At 32.5% G+C, this 23,312-nt stretch overlaps 4 protein-coding genes across 6 annotated transcripts; 3 read left to right on the top strand and 1 right to left on the bottom strand.

Moving 5' to 3' along the window:
- The first annotated feature begins 4,380 nt into the window (after positions 1-4,380).
- On the top strand, positions 4,381-7,372 carry LOC7483103 (PI-PLC X domain-containing protein At5g67130). The gene is made up of 8 exons (XM_024605717.2): positions 4,381-4,606; positions 4,689-4,811; positions 4,915-5,052; positions 5,375-5,473; positions 5,570-5,873; positions 5,967-6,190; positions 6,272-6,355; positions 6,914-7,372. The coding sequence occupies exons 1-8, from the start codon at positions 4,499-4,501 to the stop codon at positions 7,133-7,135; spliced, it is 1,302 nt and encodes a 433-aa protein (XP_024461485.2). The 5' UTR covers positions 4,381-4,498; the 3' UTR covers positions 7,136-7,372.
- A 1,501-nt stretch (positions 7,373-8,873) lies between these two features.
- On the bottom strand, positions 8,874-10,717 carry LOC18101177 (F-box protein At5g67140-like). 3 transcript variants are annotated; one of them, XR_008059722.1, is made up of 3 exons: positions 10,268-10,717; positions 9,403-9,753; positions 8,874-9,207 (listed from the first exon to the last, which is right to left on the bottom strand). XR_008059722.1 is itself a non-coding variant. In XM_052454605.1 (2 exons), exons 1-2 carry the CDS (start codon positions 10,504-10,506, stop codon positions 9,693-9,695), a joined length of 300 nt encoding a protein of 99 aa, XP_052310565.1. In that variant the 5' UTR covers positions 10,507-10,673; the 3' UTR covers positions 9,449-9,692. The 3 variants fall into 3 exon arrangements, 1 of the variants encoding a protein (XP_052310565.1); XR_008059723.1 differs by having other exon boundaries at positions 8,874-9,422; positions 9,637-9,753; positions 10,268-10,709; XM_052454605.1 differs by lacking the exon at positions 8,874-9,207 and having other exon boundaries at positions 9,449-9,753; positions 10,268-10,673.
- Positions 10,718-17,962: 7,245 nt separating this feature from the next.
- Positions 17,963-20,431, top strand: LOC18101178 (E3 ubiquitin-protein ligase MBR2). Its single transcript, XM_024605679.2, has 3 exons — positions 17,963-19,432; positions 20,080-20,157; positions 20,315-20,431. The coding sequence occupies exons 1-3, from the start codon at positions 17,963-17,965 to the stop codon at positions 20,429-20,431; spliced, it is 1,665 nt and encodes a 554-aa protein (XP_024461447.2).
- A 118-nt stretch (positions 20,432-20,549) lies between these two features.
- LOC127905598 (probable E3 ubiquitin-protein ligase HIP1) lies at positions 20,550-21,655 on the top strand. Its single transcript, XM_052454794.1, has 2 exons — positions 20,550-20,688; positions 21,080-21,655. Exons 1-2 carry the CDS (start codon positions 20,569-20,571, stop codon positions 21,209-21,211), a joined length of 252 nt encoding a protein of 83 aa, XP_052310754.1. The 5' UTR covers positions 20,550-20,568; the 3' UTR covers positions 21,212-21,655.
- Positions 21,656-23,312: the final 1,657 nt, after the last annotated feature.

Here is a 23,312-nt window from a genome sequence, read left to right as displayed (position 1 = left end):
CCTTGTGAGCTGATAGAAGTATGAGAAAGTTGCTCAAAAAAGAAATAAGAGAGAAAACTTTGAGTCAATCATATTCTGGTTGCAAAAAAAAAAAAAAATTGATTTTAGTGTTAATAACTTTGTATTAGAGGGAAAGTTTGATGTAGGTGGCTTTAGTCTTTAACCATGCCGAAAAAAATAGATCAAAATCTACCTTTTTTTTTATTTAGTTTGATTTTAAATTTTTAAATTGATTAAATGATGTTTTGAAATTAGAAATAAGATTATTGAGGTTCTTATAACTGTTATAAGTGTTTTTAAGTGAAAACATGTTTGAAAATTGGGTTTTAAGTGTTTCAAAACTCGAACTTTGATTTTTTAATTATCAAACATGATCAGAATTTGAATTAGTAAATGATACATCTTTTGTTAAATTTTAAAATAAACCAAGTAAACAAAGTGTCATTCGTTTAAAAAAATAAATTGTGCCCGGACTTTTAAAAATGGTCATTCAGCTTTTTTTTTATTTTAAAATAAATTTTTAAAACAAAATTGTTAAAGTAATTTTTTAAGAAACTATCATATTATGCCATAGTTTTTAAATAAGGTTAGAGCTTTAGATGGTAATAGTAACAATCACATAATGAATAATTATATATCAACTTAATATGTGGAATTAGTTTTTAAAAAGATTATAACAAATATTCAATGAGAATAAAAGATTTATTTTGTTTTTTAATTGTTAATTTTTTATTTAATATCATCCAATTAATTATTCTTTTATTTTTCATGCATTCACTTAAAATTTATTGAAGTAAAATTTCTTTGTTTTTTTATTGAAATTTTCTTTTCAAATCATGATATGGTTTTATTTAAAAAAAGTATTTTTGAAAAAAAAAATTTCATAATAAAAAAACTTCCATTAATAAAGAAAGGGAGTTTTGATTAAAAAGGTAATTTTTTTCTCTTTAATTAAAATCATTGAAAGTTCTTATGAATATTTATTTTAATTACCTTTAATTTTTACTAAAAACACCATGCTGCTAATTAAAAAGACATGAATAAGAAAAATGGATTTAGACTACAAAAATATATTTGTAAATTTACATCACTATCCTTAAAAGAAACAACTTTTTTAGCTTATAATGAGGATTACTTTTGTTTTTTCATAGTAATAATGCATAATAAAATAACATATCCACCATTGGAATAAAAAATATAACTGACGATGAGGAGCCTTCTTGTAATTTTAATTTTTGGTGCATTGTAAAATAATCTTGGCATCTTTGATGTCAAATAATTTAACTTTTAGGTTAAAGGGTATTTGTGTCATTTTATTATTGGGTATTTGTAATTAATGAGTTGGGGTGGGGTCATTTAAGTCCCGGGATTGTGTGTTGTGCACACGTCAGCCACTCCACCGTCTTATGACAGCACATGCGACTGATTTAGAAGGCCAAAATTATAGTCCCAGGGTTGCTTCCAATGCGTCTCAACATGTTCTCCATGAAAAAGTAGTGCGTGCATGAATAAGTTCACTAGCTTGTCGCTGACGACCATTCTTTTTTTCTTCTCTTTTCTTTCCTCTCTCTTTCTTGGTCTTTGCACCTGGCTGCAATTTTTTAGATCATCCATTAAACTTCTTTTTTGTTTTTATTTAGTTCATGTTCTTTTGGTTATTGTTTGTTTTATTTTAAATAATTTATGAAATTGAATTTCATTCTCATTCAAGTTCTTACTTTGTATTTAATCCTTATTTTTTTAATTACTATTTATAGAATCTGAGATAGTTTTTTGATTTTGAATTTCTTTTTTCTGATTTCAACCTCTATTATTTTTTTTTCCTATTAGATCTCATCCTCATTATTTTGATTGTTTTTTTTTCTTTGCAAAGTTTTTTTAAATTGGTTTTTTTACTCGATTTCATCATTCAACTTTTAATTTGTTTGAATTTTAGCTTTTTGGTTAAGCTCGTGTTTAGGATTTTATGAGTTGTAAGTTTTTAAAATTAACCCAACTTTAAGGGGTTTGCTGGAGATTTGTTTGTTTTATTTAATATTTTTAAAGCTAATATTTTTTTCGGTTTTATCATTTGATATTTATTTAATTAGAGATTCGACTCTAATTTTTTCCAGCTTTTTGTGTCATTTGTTTTTTTTTTTATTGGATTGAGTTCTCTCATATTTTTTTATTCATTGCTTTTTATTAAGTTTATTTTTATAGATAAATTTTATTATTGAGTTAAATAGAATAGATTGGTTGAATATGAACAAATAATCATTCCCTATTTTTTTTAGTTTTCTTTTCCGCAACATTGTTCTAACGACTCATGTGGCTTCTTTTAATATCATCATACACTCTTTTGTAGTGGGGTTTGGACCATTTCAGCAAGGTTTTTTTGGCGGTGGACATCATCCACAGTAAAATGACGGTGAGTCTCTAACGATTTTATTTTTATTTTTTTTTCCAATTATTATATTAACAACTTATTTATTTTAATTAATTATTACTAAATATTTTTTTTTATATAATTTGTCTATTATAATTGTTTATGATTTAAATCAAACTATTATATTACATGATCTTGTTGAATTCAGTCAGTTTAGTAACTTGAACGTCGAGCTTTTCTTATTTCTTTACTAATAATATTACCGTTGCTTAAACATCCATATTGCAAGTTATTATTATTATTATTAGTTTTTTACCCGCTGCGTCTCACGGGTCAGGAGTATCGTTATCTAATTCTCGGGAGGCATCTCTTCATGATTAACCGAGGCTTGTAAATAACCACCGAACCTGTGGGCCCCCAACTGGACTTTAAGATGTTGCTCTAATCGTGAGTCAAATCGAGCTCTGTCCACGGTTTATTTTTTAATTCAGAGTTAACTCGAGTCGAAATAAATAATAATTAAATTTATTTAGAAGAATGGATAAATCCCATACGTAAAGTGTTTCTTTTGTTATATTCTTCCCTTTTCACTGCAGATTTAATGTTAGTTAGAAGTACTCATCATTTTCCTACCTGCTAAAGCAAGCTACCCTACAAGCTTCCATCATTTTTTACTGGAAAACTTCCGTTTTAAAAATATATTAAAATAATATTTTTTTGAAATAATTTTTGATATTAATATAATAAAATGATAAAGAATAAAAAAATAATTGTTTTTTAAAAAACATGACTTCTGCAATTTTCTGGGAGAAAATGGTAAAGCAAAGACAGCCAATCATGTGAAGGCATGATATCCAAAGATGTTGTCTCGGCGCGGAGTTCAGGCAGCCTAACCCCACCATGTGAAAGGCACTGACAAAAGGTTAAGCCTGTGAAGACAAAATTGAGTTGCTTATTATTTAGTCCCTCTGAATTTTAAAAATCATATATTTAGTCCTTTTCATTCAATTTATGCTATATTTCCATTTATTTTTCACTTAAAAAATAAGAACGAATATATATATATATATATATCATGGAAAGGTTGATGGGAAAAAGACTTTTTTCGCTATTAAATAATATTAAATTAAGCATGATCAATGCTAATCAGGGACTAAATAATTGGTTTTTAAAATGATGGGACTAATTAATTCATTTCTTAAAACTATAGAGACTAAATTATAATTTACTCGATAACATTCAATCAACCTTTCAAAACATAAACGAGAAAAAAAAAAAAAAAAAAACATAAACGAGCCCAACTGCCTGTCTCCTGAGAGTCTTGAGACCAAACGACGTCGTTGTTATTGTTAAAGTAAAAGCTCAAAAACAAAAGTAGTTCCTATTAACCTTAATAAAGTAAAAGAGACTGCAAACTGTTGGGAGCCGTACCCGTTGATGATAGGGTATCCCTTGCCTTTTTTTTTTCCTATTACAATTAGGAACATTTTTTTTCAGAGAAACAAAATTAATTAATATGAGAGAAACTAAAATATTTTTCCGATGAAGTCTCTTAAACAGCTTTTTATATATGATTTACAGCTATATTTAGCATTACTTATTTTTAATTATTACTATAATAAAGGATGAAATTCTAAATGTTTTTCTTGATTGGAAGGGGAATATGAATATGATTACTATTTAATTCAAAACAACAAAAATATTTATGATCATCGGGAATAATTAGTGATATTATCTGACCTTATCTTACAAAAAACAAAAAGAGAAGTAATAAGAATATATTTTTTAGATTTTTATTCCTATTAAGTATTTTTTAAAATGAATTCAGGAAGTAAATATTACCAACGATTCAAAATTGAAACATAAATCCTTTGTATGCATGGAAAACAGCACAATTTAATGATTTATGGACTAAATAATATAATAAACTTTCTTCTTCTTCTTAAAAAAAAAATAAATGTAATAAATAAAATTATAGAAAAAGAGAAATTAAAGGGGGAGTGCCATTAAAGCCCGCCTTGTCACCTTCACTACAGTTTACACAGTACAAAAGACTTCTCTTTCTCTCTATCAATCTCTCTCTATCTTTCTTTACTCAGTTCTCGAGCTCTGCATAAGCGTACAGTGGCGATGTCCCCGCGTTTCACGGTCCACCGTAGCCTATGCAGAGCCCCTCTTGCAATCGGCTTCCTTTACCTCTCTCTGCTACTCTCCTCATTCTTGATAGCTCATGCACAGGTGCTTGCATCTCTTTCTTTTCTTTATTTTTATTTTTCATGATCTGTACAATTTATAACAGAATTTTGAGTCAATCCCATAGGTGTTACAATCCTGTACAGAAGCCACAAATTGTGGGCCAGGTCTTTATTGTGGAAATTGCCCTGCTTTAGGCAAGACTCAACCCATTTGCACCAGAGGCCAAGCTATCATACCTAATTCTTTTGTATGTTTTTTTTTGGTTTAATTTTGTGTTTGATTATGGGTTTGGGTTGTTTTTAGCTAAAACACTGTAAAGATTGTGTCTTTTTGTGTGTGTGCTTTTGCAGATAAATGGGTTGCCTTTTAATAAGTATACATGGTTAGTTACTCATAATTCTTTTAGCATTGTTGATGCACCTCCTTTGCCTGGTGTTCAGAGGCTTACATTTTATAATCAAGAAGACACTGTGACAAATCAGTTGAGGGTATGTGGTCCTTGTTCTTCCTTTTGTTTTTATTTGGTTTCTATTTTTTCATTTTTCCTTGTTGACTTGTTTGACTACTCAGAATCTGGAGGCGAGAGAAAAACTGAAATGAAAATTTTGAGCTTTTCGAGTATTCAACTATATACTGGTGCTAAGTTGGATGACAATTAAATGATTAATTTTATATTTCGTTCCCTTCTTGTGCTTAATTTCCTGGCAATTAGACAAGCTAATCAATTCTTTTTCTTTTTTTTTCGTAGACATTGATGAATATTTTACTTATCATTAATTGTCCTGTTTTCTTTTCATGGTTGTTTGTTAGAATGGTGTGAGGGGGTTGATGTTGGATATGTATGATTTCGAGGGCGACATCTGGCTCTGCCATTCATTTCGAGGGCAATGTTACAACTTCACTGCGTTTGTATACATCTTTCCATTTTACCAATTTAAATAATTTGAAATTTGTTAATGGTTTCTGTAAATTGGTTTATGATGTGCCCATCTGCATTTTTTGTAGCAACCTGCAATAAACACTTTGAAGGAAGTGGAATCATTCTTGAGCGAGAATCCAAATGAGATTGTGACAATTATCATTGAGGACTACGTCCATACTCCAAAAGGCTTGATAAATTTGTTCACCAATGCTGGTTTGGATAAGTATTGGTTTCCTGTGTCTAAGATGCCGAAAAAGGGAGAAGATTGGCCTACTGTGACAGAGATGGTGCAAGAAAATCACAGGCTTGTGGTATTCACTTCTATTGCTTCAAAGGAAGCAGAGGAAGGAGTTGCTTATCAATGGAAATATATGTTGGAAAATGAGGGTAAGCATCATGTTCATAAATATCTATTGGTTTTATAAAGTTTGCTTGGAGGTGAATGGTCCAGTAACAACTGCATGTTTAATTGAATTTCAGCTGGAGATCCTGGGGTAAAACCAGGCTCGTGCCCAAGCAGAAAAGAATCAAAGCCACTGAATTCCAAAAGTGCATCACTTTTTTTAATGAATTACTTCCCAACATATCCAGTTGAAACTGAAGCTTGCAAAGAGCATTCAACTCCACTTGCTCAGATGGTTGGTACCTGCTATAAAGCAGCTGGAAATGTGATGCCAAATTTTTTGGCAGTCAACTTTTACATGGTATTAGTACTAGCATGCACTAATAGATGTGAAATAAACATATCCTATTTAAGCATTCTAACTGGGATGAATATGGTGCAGAGGAGTGATGGTGGTGGTGTTTTTGATGCTATGGATAGAATGAACGGACAGGCATGCGGTTGTAGCACTGTGACTGCTTGCCAGGTCTATCCATTTTACCTATGTCATATTAACTGCCTTACTTCCACACTGTGGTTTAGCTGTTTCTGGAAACAAAGAATAAAAAATTTCCAATTCTGACATATTTCCAAATGCATGCCTAATTGATTTCGTTTGAATATTAGTGTATTTAATTTGGGGTGCATTTTTCAATCTAGAGTAGGATCACAATTAGCCAGTAACTTGTGAGACTTGCTTCATATCCCCTTCCATGGGAGAGTGATTCTTGTGCCATAATAGGATGATGAGTAGGAGTTTTGAATAAATGTTTAAAACATATTCATGGTGTATTGTCACTGTGACAGGTTAAAGGATTTAACATGACTTGCCATGACATAAGTTTTGAACTTGACTTTTTCCTTGCTTTTTGTTTACTTTCATTCAACAAAAAGCAATGGATTCTTGTTTTGGTTATGACTTGGACAATATAGTTTGATCACTTTGAGTCCTGGGGTTCCATTTGTGAAGGGCTCTTGACTAGTTATGGTATTAGAATGTGAATAAATTTGATTGCTAAAGATGCCATATTATGGTCTTTTGCAGGCTGGAGCACCTTTTGGATCTTGCAATAATGTTACCATACCTAATGTAAGTCCTGTAACAAATACCGCGGGAAGTACAAGCCCACTGTCAAATACTGCAGGAAGCTTTACTGGATCTGTTCAATTCTCGAAATCTGCATCAAAAATCCAATCTCCAAATAGCTTTGTTTTGTTCTTGTTCTTTTCTATTAGCAGCATCTTGATCATATTATGGATACAGTGAATGATTTCTGGATGGAGGTTAGGGATCCACTCTTTTCCTTAGATGGTTAGGGAGTTACTTCTTTGGTAGAGGTTTATAGTTTCTGTATGTATTCTCCAATAATAACTGGTATACCATGTCCCAGCCTTATTGAGAGAAAGGTAAAGGAATACTTTCCAGAGATATGAAATGTGATTGTAAACAAATAACTTTTGAGATTCTTATATTGAGGCTAAAAAGTAAGGAGTTGCACAGGAATCTGAGGTAGATAGTGTCCAGAAGTAACCAGAATATGTCATGAAAAGGTTCAGGTATGCAGTGGCCAACAGTGACCAGAATATGTCATGAAAAGGTTCAGGTATGTAGTTTGCTTCACTCTAAAGGTTGTGTGGTTCTTAAAGAATTGCCATTATTTTACTTTTAGCAACATTAAACATCTGTGTTCCTGATCTTTACTTAAACATGATTTAGATTTCCATAAACCTTGTAATAAAAGCCTCAAATAAGTGTACAAATATCTGGATATATTGCATTTTGAAGCATGAGGACTTTTTATCTGAATTTGCGTTCTTGTAATTGCAAACCAAGACTTTTGCCATACTCATTAAATTCTGCTGTCTGCGTATAATTATTATTATTATTAACCATAAACTTAATCTCCAACTTTCAAAATGTTTTTCTAACTTTTCATATACTTGCTGTTCTCCCTATTCATCTTCATGGCTATTAGCAATTGCTTTCAGTTTGATATGGTCAAATGCTACTCATATCCTGTCAAAAGTTCATTAACCTTGTAAGATTTATGGGTTCTACTGGTAGAAACTGAATTACCCTGAATTTCAATTTGAAAATGCTAAAGAATTCTAGCAAACGATGCCAAGTGGTAGTCTCTTCTTTATTATTCTGAAGGACTTGGGTGTTGGTTCAAGTGGTAAAGGTGTTTGGCAGGTTCTAGGTAATATCTAGAAACTTACCAATTAGAACACAGTATATTAATCTCTCTCTGGTAATCTGCATTCTTGTTCATCCCTGATTCAGTATATACTTTATTTCTAAGCACTAATTTTATTTTGTTCCTGGTTTCCTACAATCTCTTCATTTAAACACCTAATGTCCTTAAAATATGCGCATGGGCCCTTTAAACTAATGAGGAAATAGATAGGCATTAACATTGTAGCAGCTCTGCAAGTACTGCATACTCTCTGTACTGCACACAGTTTTGGAAAAATTCATGTGTTAAAGGCTCATATTCGTCTTTGCTTGTAAGAAGAATTCATGTTTATGTTTCTAGTTTTGACAGATTTTCTCTTCATGTTCTTCAGGTTGTCTGTTGACCATAGTATTTAGCGGTTGGGGTAGTAGAATGGAGCTACTGTTGAAGTTTTTCCATTACATTACTAGTTTCACTCAACATTTTCTTTTGGTTTGCTTGCCCACTTATATTTGGGCCATTATTATCCTCTGCATATCATCATCTGAATAATGTGGAACATGTAGGCTGTTAGGATAAGGAGTTTTTCGAGGGCTTGTCTTCTAGAATGAAATAGGTCATGTTGTTTCACATGTTTCAGTGAATTCTAGCAATTGGAATAAAAAAGCATGATGGCTTGGTTCTTGAGAATTATATGCAAGGGATAGAACAATACATAATAAGCACAACGACAGTTAAGAAATCAAAATATGAACGCATCAGCAGGGCAAAGCTGTTTTGTTAGTTCTGCCTTGTTATTTTTTGCAAACAGAAATCATAGCCTGCATAGATTGAAAAACCAGAAGATTCATTTGTATAAAGCACAAATCTTGACGTATCAAAGCCAAATTTCATAATTTACAGATACGAATAATTAACTTCATTGTTACAGAGGAAGAATCTGAAGGATATTCCCAGCTGTTTATTGGATCCATCGGGAAATAATAATCCATACAAGAGCAATGAGCACTGTTTAATAGTGCTCCTGGGGGTTAAATTTGAAGGGCAGGACTAGTGTCACGCAAATCAATGAAGAAATCTACAGGAATTCTGGTTCCCCATACGTTAAGAAAGAAAGAAGACCGATTTCTGTTACATGGCGGCAGCTCCATAGGACAACAGTCTAGAAAGAAGGAAGATGCAAAGTCATTTCCAGTAAGATTACTTTCTAGAGACCAATATTAACATCAGTCAAGCAAGATTTCATCCTTCGAGCAGTTCAATTGTTAGACCATCACTGCTATTTGACAAATAAACATGGAAACATCTAAAACTATGTCCAAAATGGAATTCGGGGTGATGTCATCAGGCAACTCACCTTTAAATGTGGAAAGCTATCTGCGATAGCAAATAAAGACTCATCTGTCATAAAAGTACCACCTATGTCCAGGTGTTGCAAGGAGTTACCCTTGAAATCTGTTGAAACTTGAAGAAAGCTATGAAATACTTCAAGGTTGAATCATTTTGCGTGATTGGAGACTGGTACAGTCACCAAAGCTTATCACATGAAGTTCTACACTAAACAAAGTTACAGTTATCGTCTATCACATACCAGTTGAACAACACCCCTGTCGGTGATCCTGGCCATGCCCCATAGAGATATGGATTTCAGTTTGCCAAAGAAATTTGGTACAGTCCATTGTCAGTTATCTGGCAACCCCACCGGCTCCTTGAATTGAAAATTGAAAAGGCAAATGAGAAATTATTTTCAAGCTCTTGCCAATTCAAGCTCCGAATAACCAATTCAACCACTATATATATTGAACACAAATAATCATCCAACAGGCGATGTTAATAGCCAAATCAACCACTATACACATAAATATTGAAGGCTCTGGCTGTTCTAGGCAATAGTGTTCACTGGGCAATCAAAACGGGAAACAAGTTGCATGTTTCTCAAGCCATCCCACGAAAAAACGATATCTAAAATCTTAAAAGATATCAAAGCTAGAGACATGACTGCTTATGCTTGAATCTTTCAAGAACGTAAAAGCCTTAGTTTCAAACAAAACCCAAAATCACAGAAAAAATAAACCAACTTTCCTGACCTCTTGCAAACATTACATTTTTCTATTGAACAAAGTTCCAATCTTTTAGTGGTTTAATTACTATCAGCAAACAACCCATTAAATAAAAATTACCACCAAGTCTCAATCATTAATTGAAAAGGGACAGAGGCATACATATCGAGTTCTTTAAGGTTGTAAGCAAGGCGAACAAGACGGGTAGTGGAGTCATCATCCATCTTCCAACCAGAAAAGCTCAAGCTGTTTCTTTGTGCCAAAGATTGCTTCACCCCTTCTTTCCATTTCCTGCAAACACTACTTGCCTGGGCTAAATCAGTGAAGGGAGTTATCAAACCAAATATGTAAGCCAGCAAGTCTATTGGTAAACGATCAATCCCTGCCTCTTCCTTCTCCATATAGATTTTCTTTCTTCGTTTCTTTCAGCAAAGAAACAGAGAAGTTAAGAGGGAGAAGACTTCTTTGAGTTTAGGCTTCTTGTTGCACGTAGAAACAAGCAGAATGGGTACTAAGAAATTTATGAAATAATAACAATTATTAAGGCAAATATAAAGAGACAGAATGTGGTCATTTTTTTACATCGTAAGATCATATCACCAATTCTCTCGGTTTTTCACCAAAAAAATAAAATAAAGATTATTATTATTTTATTAACCATGCTTAATTTAATAACTAAAAGTTAATAAATTATAAATTAATTTGTAATGAATTAAACAATTCTATCTAGTTTCAAGAACCGATCAATTAATTCCTTATCGAGTGTTAACCAGCTTAATTTAATATTATTTTGTTTGAAAATGTCTATACGGTATTAGCTTTTGTGTGCATAGGTCTCCTATAAAAAATTTCAGGGTGAATAGTTTGTTATAGCAAAACAATTAGCTGAGTAATTTCGTAATTCAAGAAGTTGATCTAATTCTCTTGAATTGAGCTCCCTCTTTATCTCTCATAACTTGGAATTATGTAGGTTTTCAAGAAAAATTAAGCTTTTAAAATATAATTTATATTTGTTTTCTTTGTTTTATATTTGGTCTAAAAAAATCCTTCATTGCTTGATTAATAGGCATTAATAAATTAAATCAAGGCCTATAAGGTGCAAAGAAAATAAATAAAAACAATGCTCATGAGCTATTAATCATGATAAAAAAACTATCCCTAAGAGTTTAGTTGTTTCACAAGTGTTACTGGACTCAACAATCATTGAGGATCTAGTAGCTCCCCTTATTAACCTAAAGATAATGTGCGTGCTGAAAGTATTATATAGTGGGTTGGGTTCATAAGCACAAGTTAGCTGAATTGCATTGATAATGCTTTTTTTCTTGAAATTTTTATATTAATTTTTTTTAAAATAATTTGTTTGAAAAATAGTTATAACAAGAACCAAACACAACCTATCTAGATGCTAATGAAATCCAGCTTTTCTCATAGGATGTCACTTGCCCCTTTAAGCTCAGTTATCTCTTTCTCTAAGTCAACCATCTCTCTTTCTAGGAGGTCAATATAGTTGTAAGCTTCTGTCAGCTGTTGTTCAGTTTACTTTAAGACATAGGTCTAAGCTTTCATTTGCCATTGCAGCTTGAAATACGCAGTCCTAAGAGAATACATTTAAATATCTTGAGCAAAAGTTTTTTCTCTAAGTCTGCGTACTTTAGACTTATCAGCACGATACTACTTAATAGCCTCCTTTATGACCCTTCTCTCTTCAGCCCATCTACTCTTGGAGTGGGCACACATCATAAGGTCTAAACAATAAAAGAGATAATATAAGTTAACTTTCAAAATATCATAGAAAAATTAAATTAAATTAATTTACTATCTTACCTGAAAAGCCATATGTCCAGTAATGGCTAAATGATGCTGGAAGCTTAAGTTGGTCAGTCCTTCCATATCAGAAGAAAAGGTGATGAGTTTTTCCAATGTCTTTATCATGTTTAACCCAACAGGTTCTAGCGTGAACCTCTCCTAAAGAATAGTCTCTATTATCCCTCTCTTTTCCTTACTTAGAGTGGGGAAATAAAAGGGGGCATGGTTCAACTTGAGATTGAAGATGTTCTCTACCCTAAAGGGTGGAGGAGCTTGATTGGAGGAAAATAAGTAAACTGGACTTATGGGAGCAGGAATGCTATGTGGAGAGGGAATGATCTCCACATCAAAATAAAAAGAGATGGAGATTCTTATTCTTTTCCAATAGGAAGCAGCCTCCAGAATGAACGGTGTTGGCTTTAGCACCCCAGGACCCCTTGATAGGGGAGAGCGCGACCCTCCGCTACCTCTTGACAAATCTCATCAACAGGAAGGTTAGTTACAAGGATGTCTTTAAGAACATCCTCAGCTTGTACTTGGACTTGGACTATGGAAATCTCCTCAATGTTCATTTGAATGAAAGACCAAACCCTTGATCTTCGCTCCAATAGTTGATTTTTTTCAAAAGATGAGTCTCCACTAAGAGAAGACATGGATACGCGACTAGGTATAGATGATATAGACCCACTGAATTCAGATCTAGCAGTCCCAAGTAAAGACCCTATATAAAAAACAATCAAGAAATGAAAGGTATTGAAATAAAAAAAACATATAAAAGCCAAATTATGTGAAAAGTTGTATAGCCCTTTAATAACTAATGCCATATTCAGTTTGAAGGTTTTCTAACCTAGTACAAACCCTCTCCTTTTCTGGGCCCAAGAAAGACTTTTCATTTGCACCCACGGGGGGTGTCCTCTAATAGTAGGTACAACCCTAGATTGGGTTATGCTCATCTTGAGGTCTGACTAAGCCAATATATCTCATTATTACTCACTACTCCCTCCACTTTTTTGATGGAAAGAACCTTCCCCTCATGGTATTTTTTATTAGTCCATTTCGTCTATTGAAGAAAGTAAAAAACCAAGGGATTAAAGCCCTTAAGTGCCACTGACCAAGGTATAACAGTGCTTGAATACCTTGATTGTAGGCTCCTTATTTAAAACCCTTAATAATTTTTTAAATGAGGATAAAATGGTCTATCAATTGAGATGAATCTGAGCAGGACTGAGGTTGTAATACCTTAGAACATCCCTTACAAATCCTTGTAAAGAAAATGAGTATTTGAACTCGTATAGACATATGGGGCTGTAATGATAATATTACCCCCACTATATTTGATGGTGACCTGAGAGATACGATCACCAGCTTTAGAAACAACCACCGTATAATCTCTTGGATGACTAGCATCAGCCAGGAATACTTGGTCCTAAGTCACTGAACTTTGTGTGTTGTCCATATGAGTCTTGTGTAGTTTTAGATGTCCCTTTAGGTTTGAAACCTCATGGGGAAAATCCCCATTATTTCTTTCGGAAGAAGAAGGTTGGACACCATCCCTCTTAAATTTAGGACCAATTTTTATGGTCGGAGATATGTGATGAGTGGTTTTAGTTTCAACCTTGAAACTAAAATGACCTTCAGGAGAAATATTTTCTTTTTTTTTTCTAGAAGTCATGATGGTAGAAGAAAGAAAATATTGAAGAAGATTTTATGAAAGCACAAGGAAAGAAGATCTGATTTACCTAGCCAATGAAATCCTCTTTGCTGTTAAATTGCCTTTTTCTTGTAAAATATGGAAATTTTCTAAGTCAGGAAATAATGGAAAAAAGGTTTAAGAAAAGTACAAGAAAAGAGGAAGATATGAATGCAAGATAAATGACACCTCATTTATAACCCTAGAAAGCTTACAATATTTATTGTGTGCCGTCGAGTGGTCTTTCCTAAAACCTTTTCCTTTCATCTAGAAATCTTTTGAGATCTAAAACGTCTTACCGTTTCTTCCCAAAGGACAACAAGATGTCTACTAACCGATTGTCTCCCTCAAAATCTCTTAAATCTCTAATGCAAGATTACGCATTAAAGGCTTGAGGGAAACTGATGAATTAAATTTTTGGTTAAGATTTTTATAACTAAAAATCATCTTAAATAAAATAGGTTTGACAAACATGCCAGACCCAAAGAACTTGGACATGACAGATAGCCAAGCCCAGGTAACGTTGGTCTGGTGAATATGTCAGACTCAAAGTAATTGCACAAAAATAAAAGAACTCCACATGCTTTTGAAAAGTCTTTAATAGAAGAGAAAATGAATTGAATTAAGTGACAATCCTTTTCACCAGTGTATTTGATAGAAAAAGATTAAAGGTAACAAAATTGATATAACTCCACATGCTAATTTATGCCTTTGGTTGTCCAGAAAATATTTCTCTTTTATTCTCCCTTGCTTCAAACAAGTATATTACAAGTCTTGGTTTAGATTTTTGTTTCAATGTCTTTGAATGTTTGAGATTTACTTTGGATTTCATTTGAGGCCACATGAGTGCAATATAGAGCTAAGATTTGGATTTTTCATACACATCAAGTTGAATGAATATGAAACAATTAATTAATTTGTGGTCACATAGAGAGTTACTTAAAATGCATAATAGTATCAGGTATGTTATTGTCGTTTTTAGACCTCTATTTAGTGTGGGGTAAATATGTGATCAAGACTCTATGCACCACCACTATATATGTTTTCACATGAAAAATAATTTACATGTTACTTAACCTAACAATTCCTTAATTTTGTTTTCACAACATATTTACCAACCAAACACCAATCATTTTACATTTTAACTATTAGAATTAGAGTATATTATGCTGAAATCCTTACTTTCTAAGCTATAATTTCTAGTGTATTTCACAATATAAAAAAAAATATTATGATATGAGAATAATATTAGTTTTTTATCATTTCTCAAAAGGCAAAAATATCAGGCTATTAAATCAACAATATTATAAAATTAATTACCGTAACCAATAAGATTAACAAAAATAATAGAGACCGATACAAGATCAACAAGTTGAAGTAATAAAAGTTATTAGCCGGTATAAAAAACAAACATTTATCACATTGAATGATTAAAATAATTCGACTACGATGATAAATTTAAATATATCAATAAAAGGTGTAAAATACCCTAAATAAAAAACATACAAAGACTTAATTGAAATAGATAATAAAAACTATATTCTTAGCTTAAAATTTAAAGTGACTATTATAGCTTAAAACTATATTCTTAGATAATAAAAACTATATTCTTAGCTTTAATATATATATAAAGAAACTAAGAGAACACAAAAGGTAAAAAAGCAATGAGATAAAAAAACAGGATGGTAAGTAATAACTAAAAATTAAATGAGTTGGTTCCTCGTAAGGCAAGTTTGAAAGGAGAGCAAGAGACACGAGCATAGGAGGGAAAAACAAAAACCCACGCCAAGAAAACAACACAACCCCACAAAAGAAAAGAGAAAAATAACGGCACCCTTTGTTAGGAATATTGAAGGAGAGTTTTGTTTCCATAAAATCTCAGATATAGAGAGAGAGAGAGAGGAGGACAGGCTAATGCTTGACACGGGTCCATCAGTCTTGGAGCAGAATCTCTCACTTGCCAGCAGCCAACCATGACACCTTACTATCATACTTGTCTCTGTAATTATGATCCTTATCTATCGTTAGAAATCTTCGCTCTTGCTAGATTTCTATCCTTACAAACTAGAGTGAGAGATTAAATAAGAGTTACTGTGTGTGTTCTTTTTTATACCTAGGTTTTCTTGTCTCATCGGATTCTTGAGAGACTAGCTGTTGTTTTTTTTGTTTTTTTTCCAGGTATGTATATTGCTTCCTTCTATTAGTTTTGTTTGTCTGAATGAGATTTGTGTGGATTGTTGGGTTGGTTAAAATTATAGTGCTTTCAAGTGATTGGTTTTTTACGTTGTTAGTGTTTGTTTTCCTTGATTTACTTGTGCAGTACTGGTTTTTAACTTTTTTCTGAATAAATCAGATGTATTATGCAGTTATTTTAGGGAAGAGTCATATGTTCTAAGGATTTTTTTTTTAATCATACTAATTATTTTGATTGATGGTATAATTTGATTTTATTTTGAAATATATTTAAACTTTTTTTTTATCTTATATAGTATAATTAAGTGATTTTTTTTTAACTATTTGTTTGGCTTCAAAACTATTAAACAAAAACGAGAATCAAACTAAATAATAAGTTTTAAACCAAAATTGTTTCACTGACGAGGGATGTTAAACCAAATTACTCTTATGGTTTAGGGCATGCGTTAACATTTATTTATATTTTTCTGAGATCTTTAATTATACATTCACACACCTTTTTGTTTGTTTTTTTTTTTTAAAACCATCCTTTTACAAAAATACTGTTTCTTTGGTTTTTTTTAGTGTTTGTTTGGAAACGCGATTGAAATCGTGTTTTTTAAAATTTGATTTTTTTTATATATATATTTGGATCATTTTATATGCTGTTGTTAAAAATAATTTTTTAAAAGTAAAAAAATATTATTTTAATATATTTTTAAGTAAAAAACAATTTGAAAAGCAGTCGTTATCACTGTTTCAAACACCCCTTTAATTTTCGGTGATTCTCTCTTACTCTCTCTCTCTCTCTCTTGGTAAAAAAAAAAAACATGATCATTTGACCGTGTGGAGGTTGAGGGTCATACATCATCCTATAATTTGGTTCATGAATCATTAAATTGGAATGAATAGATATCATGTAAGGGAGTTCATGAACCAATCTTGATACATGCCTCCAAAAATAGCACATTTTTCGTAATAAAAAAATGATGCCCTATAATTCCAGAAACTTTTATAAGAATATTATTTTTTCGTTATATTCAAAAATCTATGTATTAGTTTTCAAAGATTTAGAATGAAAAATAGAAGATCCATCATAAGATCCTGCCTGTTTATGCTGATATATATATATATATATATATATATATATATATATATATATATATATATATATGCACTGTGGTTTTACATAATTATAAATTGGTTTGATTGAAGTAATAAACGAAGATCTAATGATTCAAACTTGGATTTGCAGAAAATTTAAGTATGGAAATTCCTTGCAGAAACTATTAAAATCACAGAGTTGATTAATATGGAGAAGAGAACAAATATACATATAGTTTGGAAATACTCACTCATTATTAAAATATTAGAATTGAAAACTTTTTTATTCTTAATGAAATTTAAATACTATTTGTATTGGAGTTTAAAGAAGTTTTTACTCTGCTTCAAATTCTGTATTTTAGTTTGAGATCTTTCTGCTGTGTATAAAAAGGGCAATTTGTTGAATATTATATATCGGGAAAAATGCTTAGGTTTTCCAATTTAGAGTAGAATTCCTTGTTTGATAGGATTTCTTTTTTAATACAATTCTTTGTGCAATAAACACTAGGGTTTGGTGTTAAAGAAAATATGGCTTTGACATAAGATTGATATATAGAAGACTCTTGTTCTGAGGGTTTTCTAGAAATATTTTTCCATCCCGATTTTTTTTTTATAGATTTTTTATTTGTTTTACTATGCTTCTTGGTGATCTATAATTTCCATACAGAAAAGCCTTTCACGTGTGTGTTAATCTGCTTTGAGTCATGATAAGAGTGAATAAGGGATGCTGATATCTTTTTCCTTGTTCCTTTTATCTGAATCTGTACTGTTTTTTCCCATGAAATTGTTTTAATCTTTAAGAGTTCAACGTTTCTATCTCATAAATATCAATTTGTTTTGTGTTTCTGTCTCATATAGAAAAAAGTGAGATGAAGTTTGAAATAAATGGATGTGGAAAATCCTGAAAGCTTGTAGAACAGGTAATGGAAAGTTTTATATTTATCTTTGAGTAAACATTTGTAAATCAATTATGTTCTTGTTTCTGTGTATTACGTATCGATGATATATGCATGGTTTTGTGTATTCTCAGGCTTGGAGGGGAGTCTTGCTTTGGTTGCATAGTAACTTAAGAGCAGAATTTATACATGGCAGGTCAAGGTAGCAAGTCCAATGCCTTCCCAGGAAAGTTTTATTTGGGTTATGGCCCTAATGGCATCAATTTACTCTGCAATCAGAATGTAGATTCGGACAATTCTTCTTCGGAAGGAACACATTCTGAGGTGAACATTGCTCCTTCAGACAATAATAGTCAGCTCACTAATAGTAATGGACCATCAGCTACAATGGCGGCTAGTCCTAGTGTTCTCCCTCGCAACATAGACTTGAATGCTGCATATGAAGGCAATGGCATGGGTGACAATCAAGAGCTAGGAGGAGGATCGGACACGAACAAAAATTTGCTCGTTAGTGATTCATCTAATTCTAATGCAATTATGATCTCTTCTGGAATTGCTGGGTATGTGTTGGAAGAAAACGAGGGTGGACAAGATTCTGCATCGGGTGGTAGGCGTCTGTCCTGTAAAAGAAGAGCTACTGAAGATGCTTCTAGACAATTTTCTTTGGGTGAAAGCTCGAGATCAGTTAAGCTAGGAGATATTCCTGAAGAAAATGCTCCTAAAAGCTTCAATTTACCATCCTCCTTGAATAGTAACCCAAATTCTGCTAGACTTTCGGTTGGTGTGAGAATAGCTCCTTCCCCGTATCAACCTTCGAGTGCTGCAGCAAGTGAATTTGTAACTGGAACTGGGACAAGTTCTGAAGTGCATCAAAATCCAAGTGTGGTTGGACAAGCTGAGAACACCCAGAGATATACCCGTTTGAGAAGATCTGCAAGTCGATTAGATTCTGCACCTGGCCATAACTCGTCTTTTTGGACCATAAGGAATCCTCGTGTGCAATCATCTGGTCAACAACCTGTGTTTTATCAATTCAATCACCTTCCAAGTTCAAACACAGCTGCAACAACGGGAATGGTTAATGTAGCTTCTCCAACGCAGCCTTTTATGCATACTCCCAATCCTTCACAGCCTCTACAACCTTTCCAGTGGAATGGGGTCACCGCGGAAAGAACCAGTGGGCCATCTACTCATGCTATGAATGGAGGAAATACCTTGCATCAGGATCGGAGCTTAAGGAATGATCCGAGGAATGACATGTTCTTTTCTGAATTTCAAAGGACACATATGCCGAACATGCCAACAAACCTTCACTTTGCCAATGGGAGATATTTTCCAGGAAGTATGTCTCCCATTTCCCAACCACATAATCCTATTTGGTATGTCCAAGGTAATATGGAAGAGCAGTATCATGGGAGAATGCCAAACCTTGTCAATCGCACTGAGCCTCAGGGGCAAGTTTGTTATCGTCCGTTTAATCTGGTTGCCTCTTCTGATACAATAGAGAGGGGATTACAAGAGGGAAGCGGCAATATAAGGCCTTCTCAGATGCCTCTTATACCAGGCTTGGAGATGAGGTCCGAGAGACAAACTGTCACTCGTGAAATGGCACGCCGGGCTTTGACTGCTGTTCAGAGGAGAAACAGACTAGCAACTGAGGTATTCTTAATAGATCATTTCCTTCTTAAACTTAACTACTTTTACCACAAATTAAAGGGTAGGCAAATCATCTCTGCCACCATTATTTACCATTTGTTTTAGCCTTATTGAGAAATATAAAACAAGAAGAGACAGGGTAAAGCTTTTAGCTGCTGGTATTCATCCTGGCCCATATGAATTCTTGGTATATTCACCCTTTTATTTTATCAGTATATAGTTATGACCTCCTGATTAATTCCATTCTCTATTAAAAGTGTGCTCAAATATGCATGTTTTTCTATATGAATCCTTGATGAAGAATCGAGGTGCTTCTGAGCATTGAAACTTTCGTGCAGTCCTGACAGTAATTTTTCAAATTATATGTACTTACATTATCAGTCTAGAGTGAGTATTGATGGCTTAAGGGAATTAAAAAAAAATCCATTTATAACATTCCCTAATCTGTTATACAGGTTAGATTATCTACACCATAATAGAAAGCTTGAAACTCATTTTTTCCTTGAACATGTCAGCAACAATTTTTGCTAATTCCTTATAACCTATATAAATGTAATTTTCTCCATCGGTTTTATTTCTTCATAAATCAATATTAGTCAACCATTATCTTAGTCAGATGCTCTTAAGTTCACTTGTTTTTGGCTTAACAGGTCCGCAATGCTCTGACGCTTGTGCGTAGGAGGGGTTCGTTACAGTTTGGGGTACGGATTCTAGCTGAACTTAATGCTGTATTTAGATTATATATATCACTTTGCTAAGCTGAAGTCTTTACAGTAAATTGAAGTTTTGATTCAAATGGAAAGAATAACTTTGTTCAGCTTATCCTTTTCCTTTTGACTTGATGAAGAATCTGCTCATGATTTTGATCCATTGATGGTATGTCAGAATGTGATGCTAATTGACCGTTCAGCTTTGTTTGGTGATTCTGATGATGAGGAGGCTGATGAACTTGAAGATATGCGTCTTGATGTGGACAACATGTCTTATGAGGTAAGAATTTAAGAAATTAAGGCATTCATGAACGCCTTTTTGAAGTTTTTTCTTGCCTGTAGATGATAACTTTGCATTCATTCTTTATTGACCACTGTTTTTTTAATAATGATTCTGTGCTTTAGCAACTTTTGGCTCTGGAGGAGCAAATGGGAAATGTTTCCACCGGATTAAGTGAGGATGCTATTGTGGCAACTCTAAAGCATTGGAAGTATCAAGCAGTTGCAGATGGGTCTGACAGTGAAGATGAACCATGCTGCATCTGTCAGGTAAGACTGGCTCAATTCTTCTACCTTCTACCACAGGAATAATCTAAAAGACAAATACATAAGCCAGTGTGATCATGAATAGTTTACAAGTATCAATAATTTCACTTTTCCACTGTAATTTACTTCACCTCGGTGATTCTCAAGAGATGCTTAAGGAGAAGTGGTGTACTTAAATGGAAAGTACAACTGTGTTCGTAGTTTTTCAGTAGAAATTTTTTAAAATAAAACAATTTCAGTTTTCAGGAAAAAAGAAATAGTTTTCATTTTTACTAAAGAACACATTTCTGTAGTCTTGATATTTGCTCATTGTTATTAATTGGTGCATTGTATCTTAGGTTTTTTTGGTTGGTAAAATCCTGCATGCACTATGTATTTGCACATCATTTTGCAGGAGGCATATGCTGATGAAGATGATCTTGGGAAGCTGAAATGTGGGCATGACTTTCACTTCAACTGCATTAAGAGGTGGCTCGTAGAGAAGAACAATTGCCCCATCTGCAAAAAAGCAGCCGTGGATGTTTGAGATCACTAGTTTTGTCTCTGGACAATCGTCCTTGCCCATGGACCATTGTTCTTAGCCATTTGCTGACATTATCTTCCTTTGATTATAGAACTGTTATCAATAACTATAATAAGCAAGTTCATGAGATGCCTCGGTGTTTCATGCTTCAGTTTTGTTTCATGGCCTGGACCTCAAACAGGGTAGAACACACTCCTGTTACAAGATTCTGCAGTATGGCATCCAATTTTCAAGAATCTCATCTCCAATTCCTTGAGCCTTATGTTAATGGATGCTGGAAGCAGCATTTTGAGACTGTTGTCGCTTATCAGGTTATAGATAGACATATGGAACACAGCCATGGAGAATTGAACATTGACGATGTGACTCCATTTAGACAGTATTAAAGTTTACAGTTACAAATATTGGAATGAAAACATAATGAAATAAAAACCTCTTTATACTTGATTTCTTGTGTTGTTATCTTTGGTTCTTTGCTCGTATCATTTGGTGTTGCTTTACTGCATCCCTTTTTTCGCAAATTCATCTATAAATTGCTCGGTTATATGTATACTTTGGTGCTTCTATTCTCCTTTTTCTTTGGAATACCCATGCCTGACATTGGATACTTCGACATGAGCATGGATAATTGAACGCTACGATTACATGAAAAAATCGAAAACAAATTGACAAAATAGCCAAATCGGACATGCATCCCTATATTTGATCCCGAGTTCGAGCATCATAGGTTTATACATTAGATATATAATACAGTTTTATTAGTTTTATTGAATGATATCAGAAAATTGGAAAACATTGATGGAATATTCCGTTGTTTAAGCAAAATTTTATTGGTAATGCATTGCTGACAGAATTGTAAATAAAAAACCATGGTCGAAAAGTATCTCGTTGAGGCTTTCTATTTCATTAGTATATTTCAATGCTGATAGAATTATCGATAAATTTTTTTATTAAAAATTATAAATATTTTATAACCTCAACAATCACGCTGTCTAAAATCTAAAATAATAACATGGAATCAATTATATTTATACCCACAAACTGAACTGGAATATAAAGAATTAATAATAATATGCTAAAAAAGGTTACACGTTTAATTTCATTCATTCTCAGCTAAAATTCAAATAACACCTCTTAATATAATTCATTCATTCATAAAGTTAATAATCTTCATCAAACATACCTATTCAAGCCTAAAATTAAATTTCATTGGAGTAATATATATATATATATATATATATATATATATATATATATATATATATATATATATATAGTAAAGCACAAAGTGATTGATACCTTGATCATGTAGGATAGATTCAGCTTCCTTGTCAAGTTGATTGGTCTTGTTAGATTGGCTACGATGAGAGTGGGGAGTTTTGAATCGCCTACCAAGTTTGTTGAAAGACATAATATTTTTAGAAGATGTTTATCAACCATAAAATCCATTAGAAATAATCTAAAAACAACGTTGCACTAATTTGTCTAATAATCAAACAAAAAAATAACATTTATCCTCTGAATTATTTTAAATTGGTATACATAAAATCCTCATATAGTCTATGAAATCTAAAGAATCTAAATTTTCAACTTAACCATAAAATTGACAAAAACTAATTAGTACCCATTAAATTACTTATCTTAAATTCTAACACACATAAGTTACAAAATCACATCTAATTTCATCAAGTCACAAATTAAATTCATTTTTCTCAAATCCTAAACAAACCCTAAAATACAAATCATACATTAATACAACAAAATTATCATTATAAAATAAGTAAGATACTTAAATAGACATGTAAACTACAAATTCAACAAACAAATTTTGAATAAATTAACTTTAAATATAAATGGGTGTTACAACAAAAATGGATAAGTTTTCTTACTTGACAAAGTGAAGCTTGACAAGAAATAGAATCAAGAGAAGGAGGTTGCATCGAGACTAATATATTGGGTAAGAGAACTGTTAGAGTTTAATTTTCTTTTAAAATTACCAATGAAAATCAATACGGATAAAATTATTGATTTTTTTTTGTTTTATTTTATTTCGTCGCTATTTTTGTTGTAATTTTTGTTGGTAAACAATGATGAAATATTTTTT

This window comes from Populus trichocarpa, chromosome 7 (genome assembly GCF_000002775.5).
Source record: "Populus trichocarpa isolate Nisqually-1 chromosome 7, P.trichocarpa_v4.1, whole genome shotgun sequence".
NCBI classification, from domain to species: domain Eukaryota; kingdom Viridiplantae; phylum Streptophyta; class Magnoliopsida; order Malpighiales; family Salicaceae; genus Populus; species Populus trichocarpa.
This window is presented reverse-complemented; position numbering and strand designations above follow the sequence as displayed.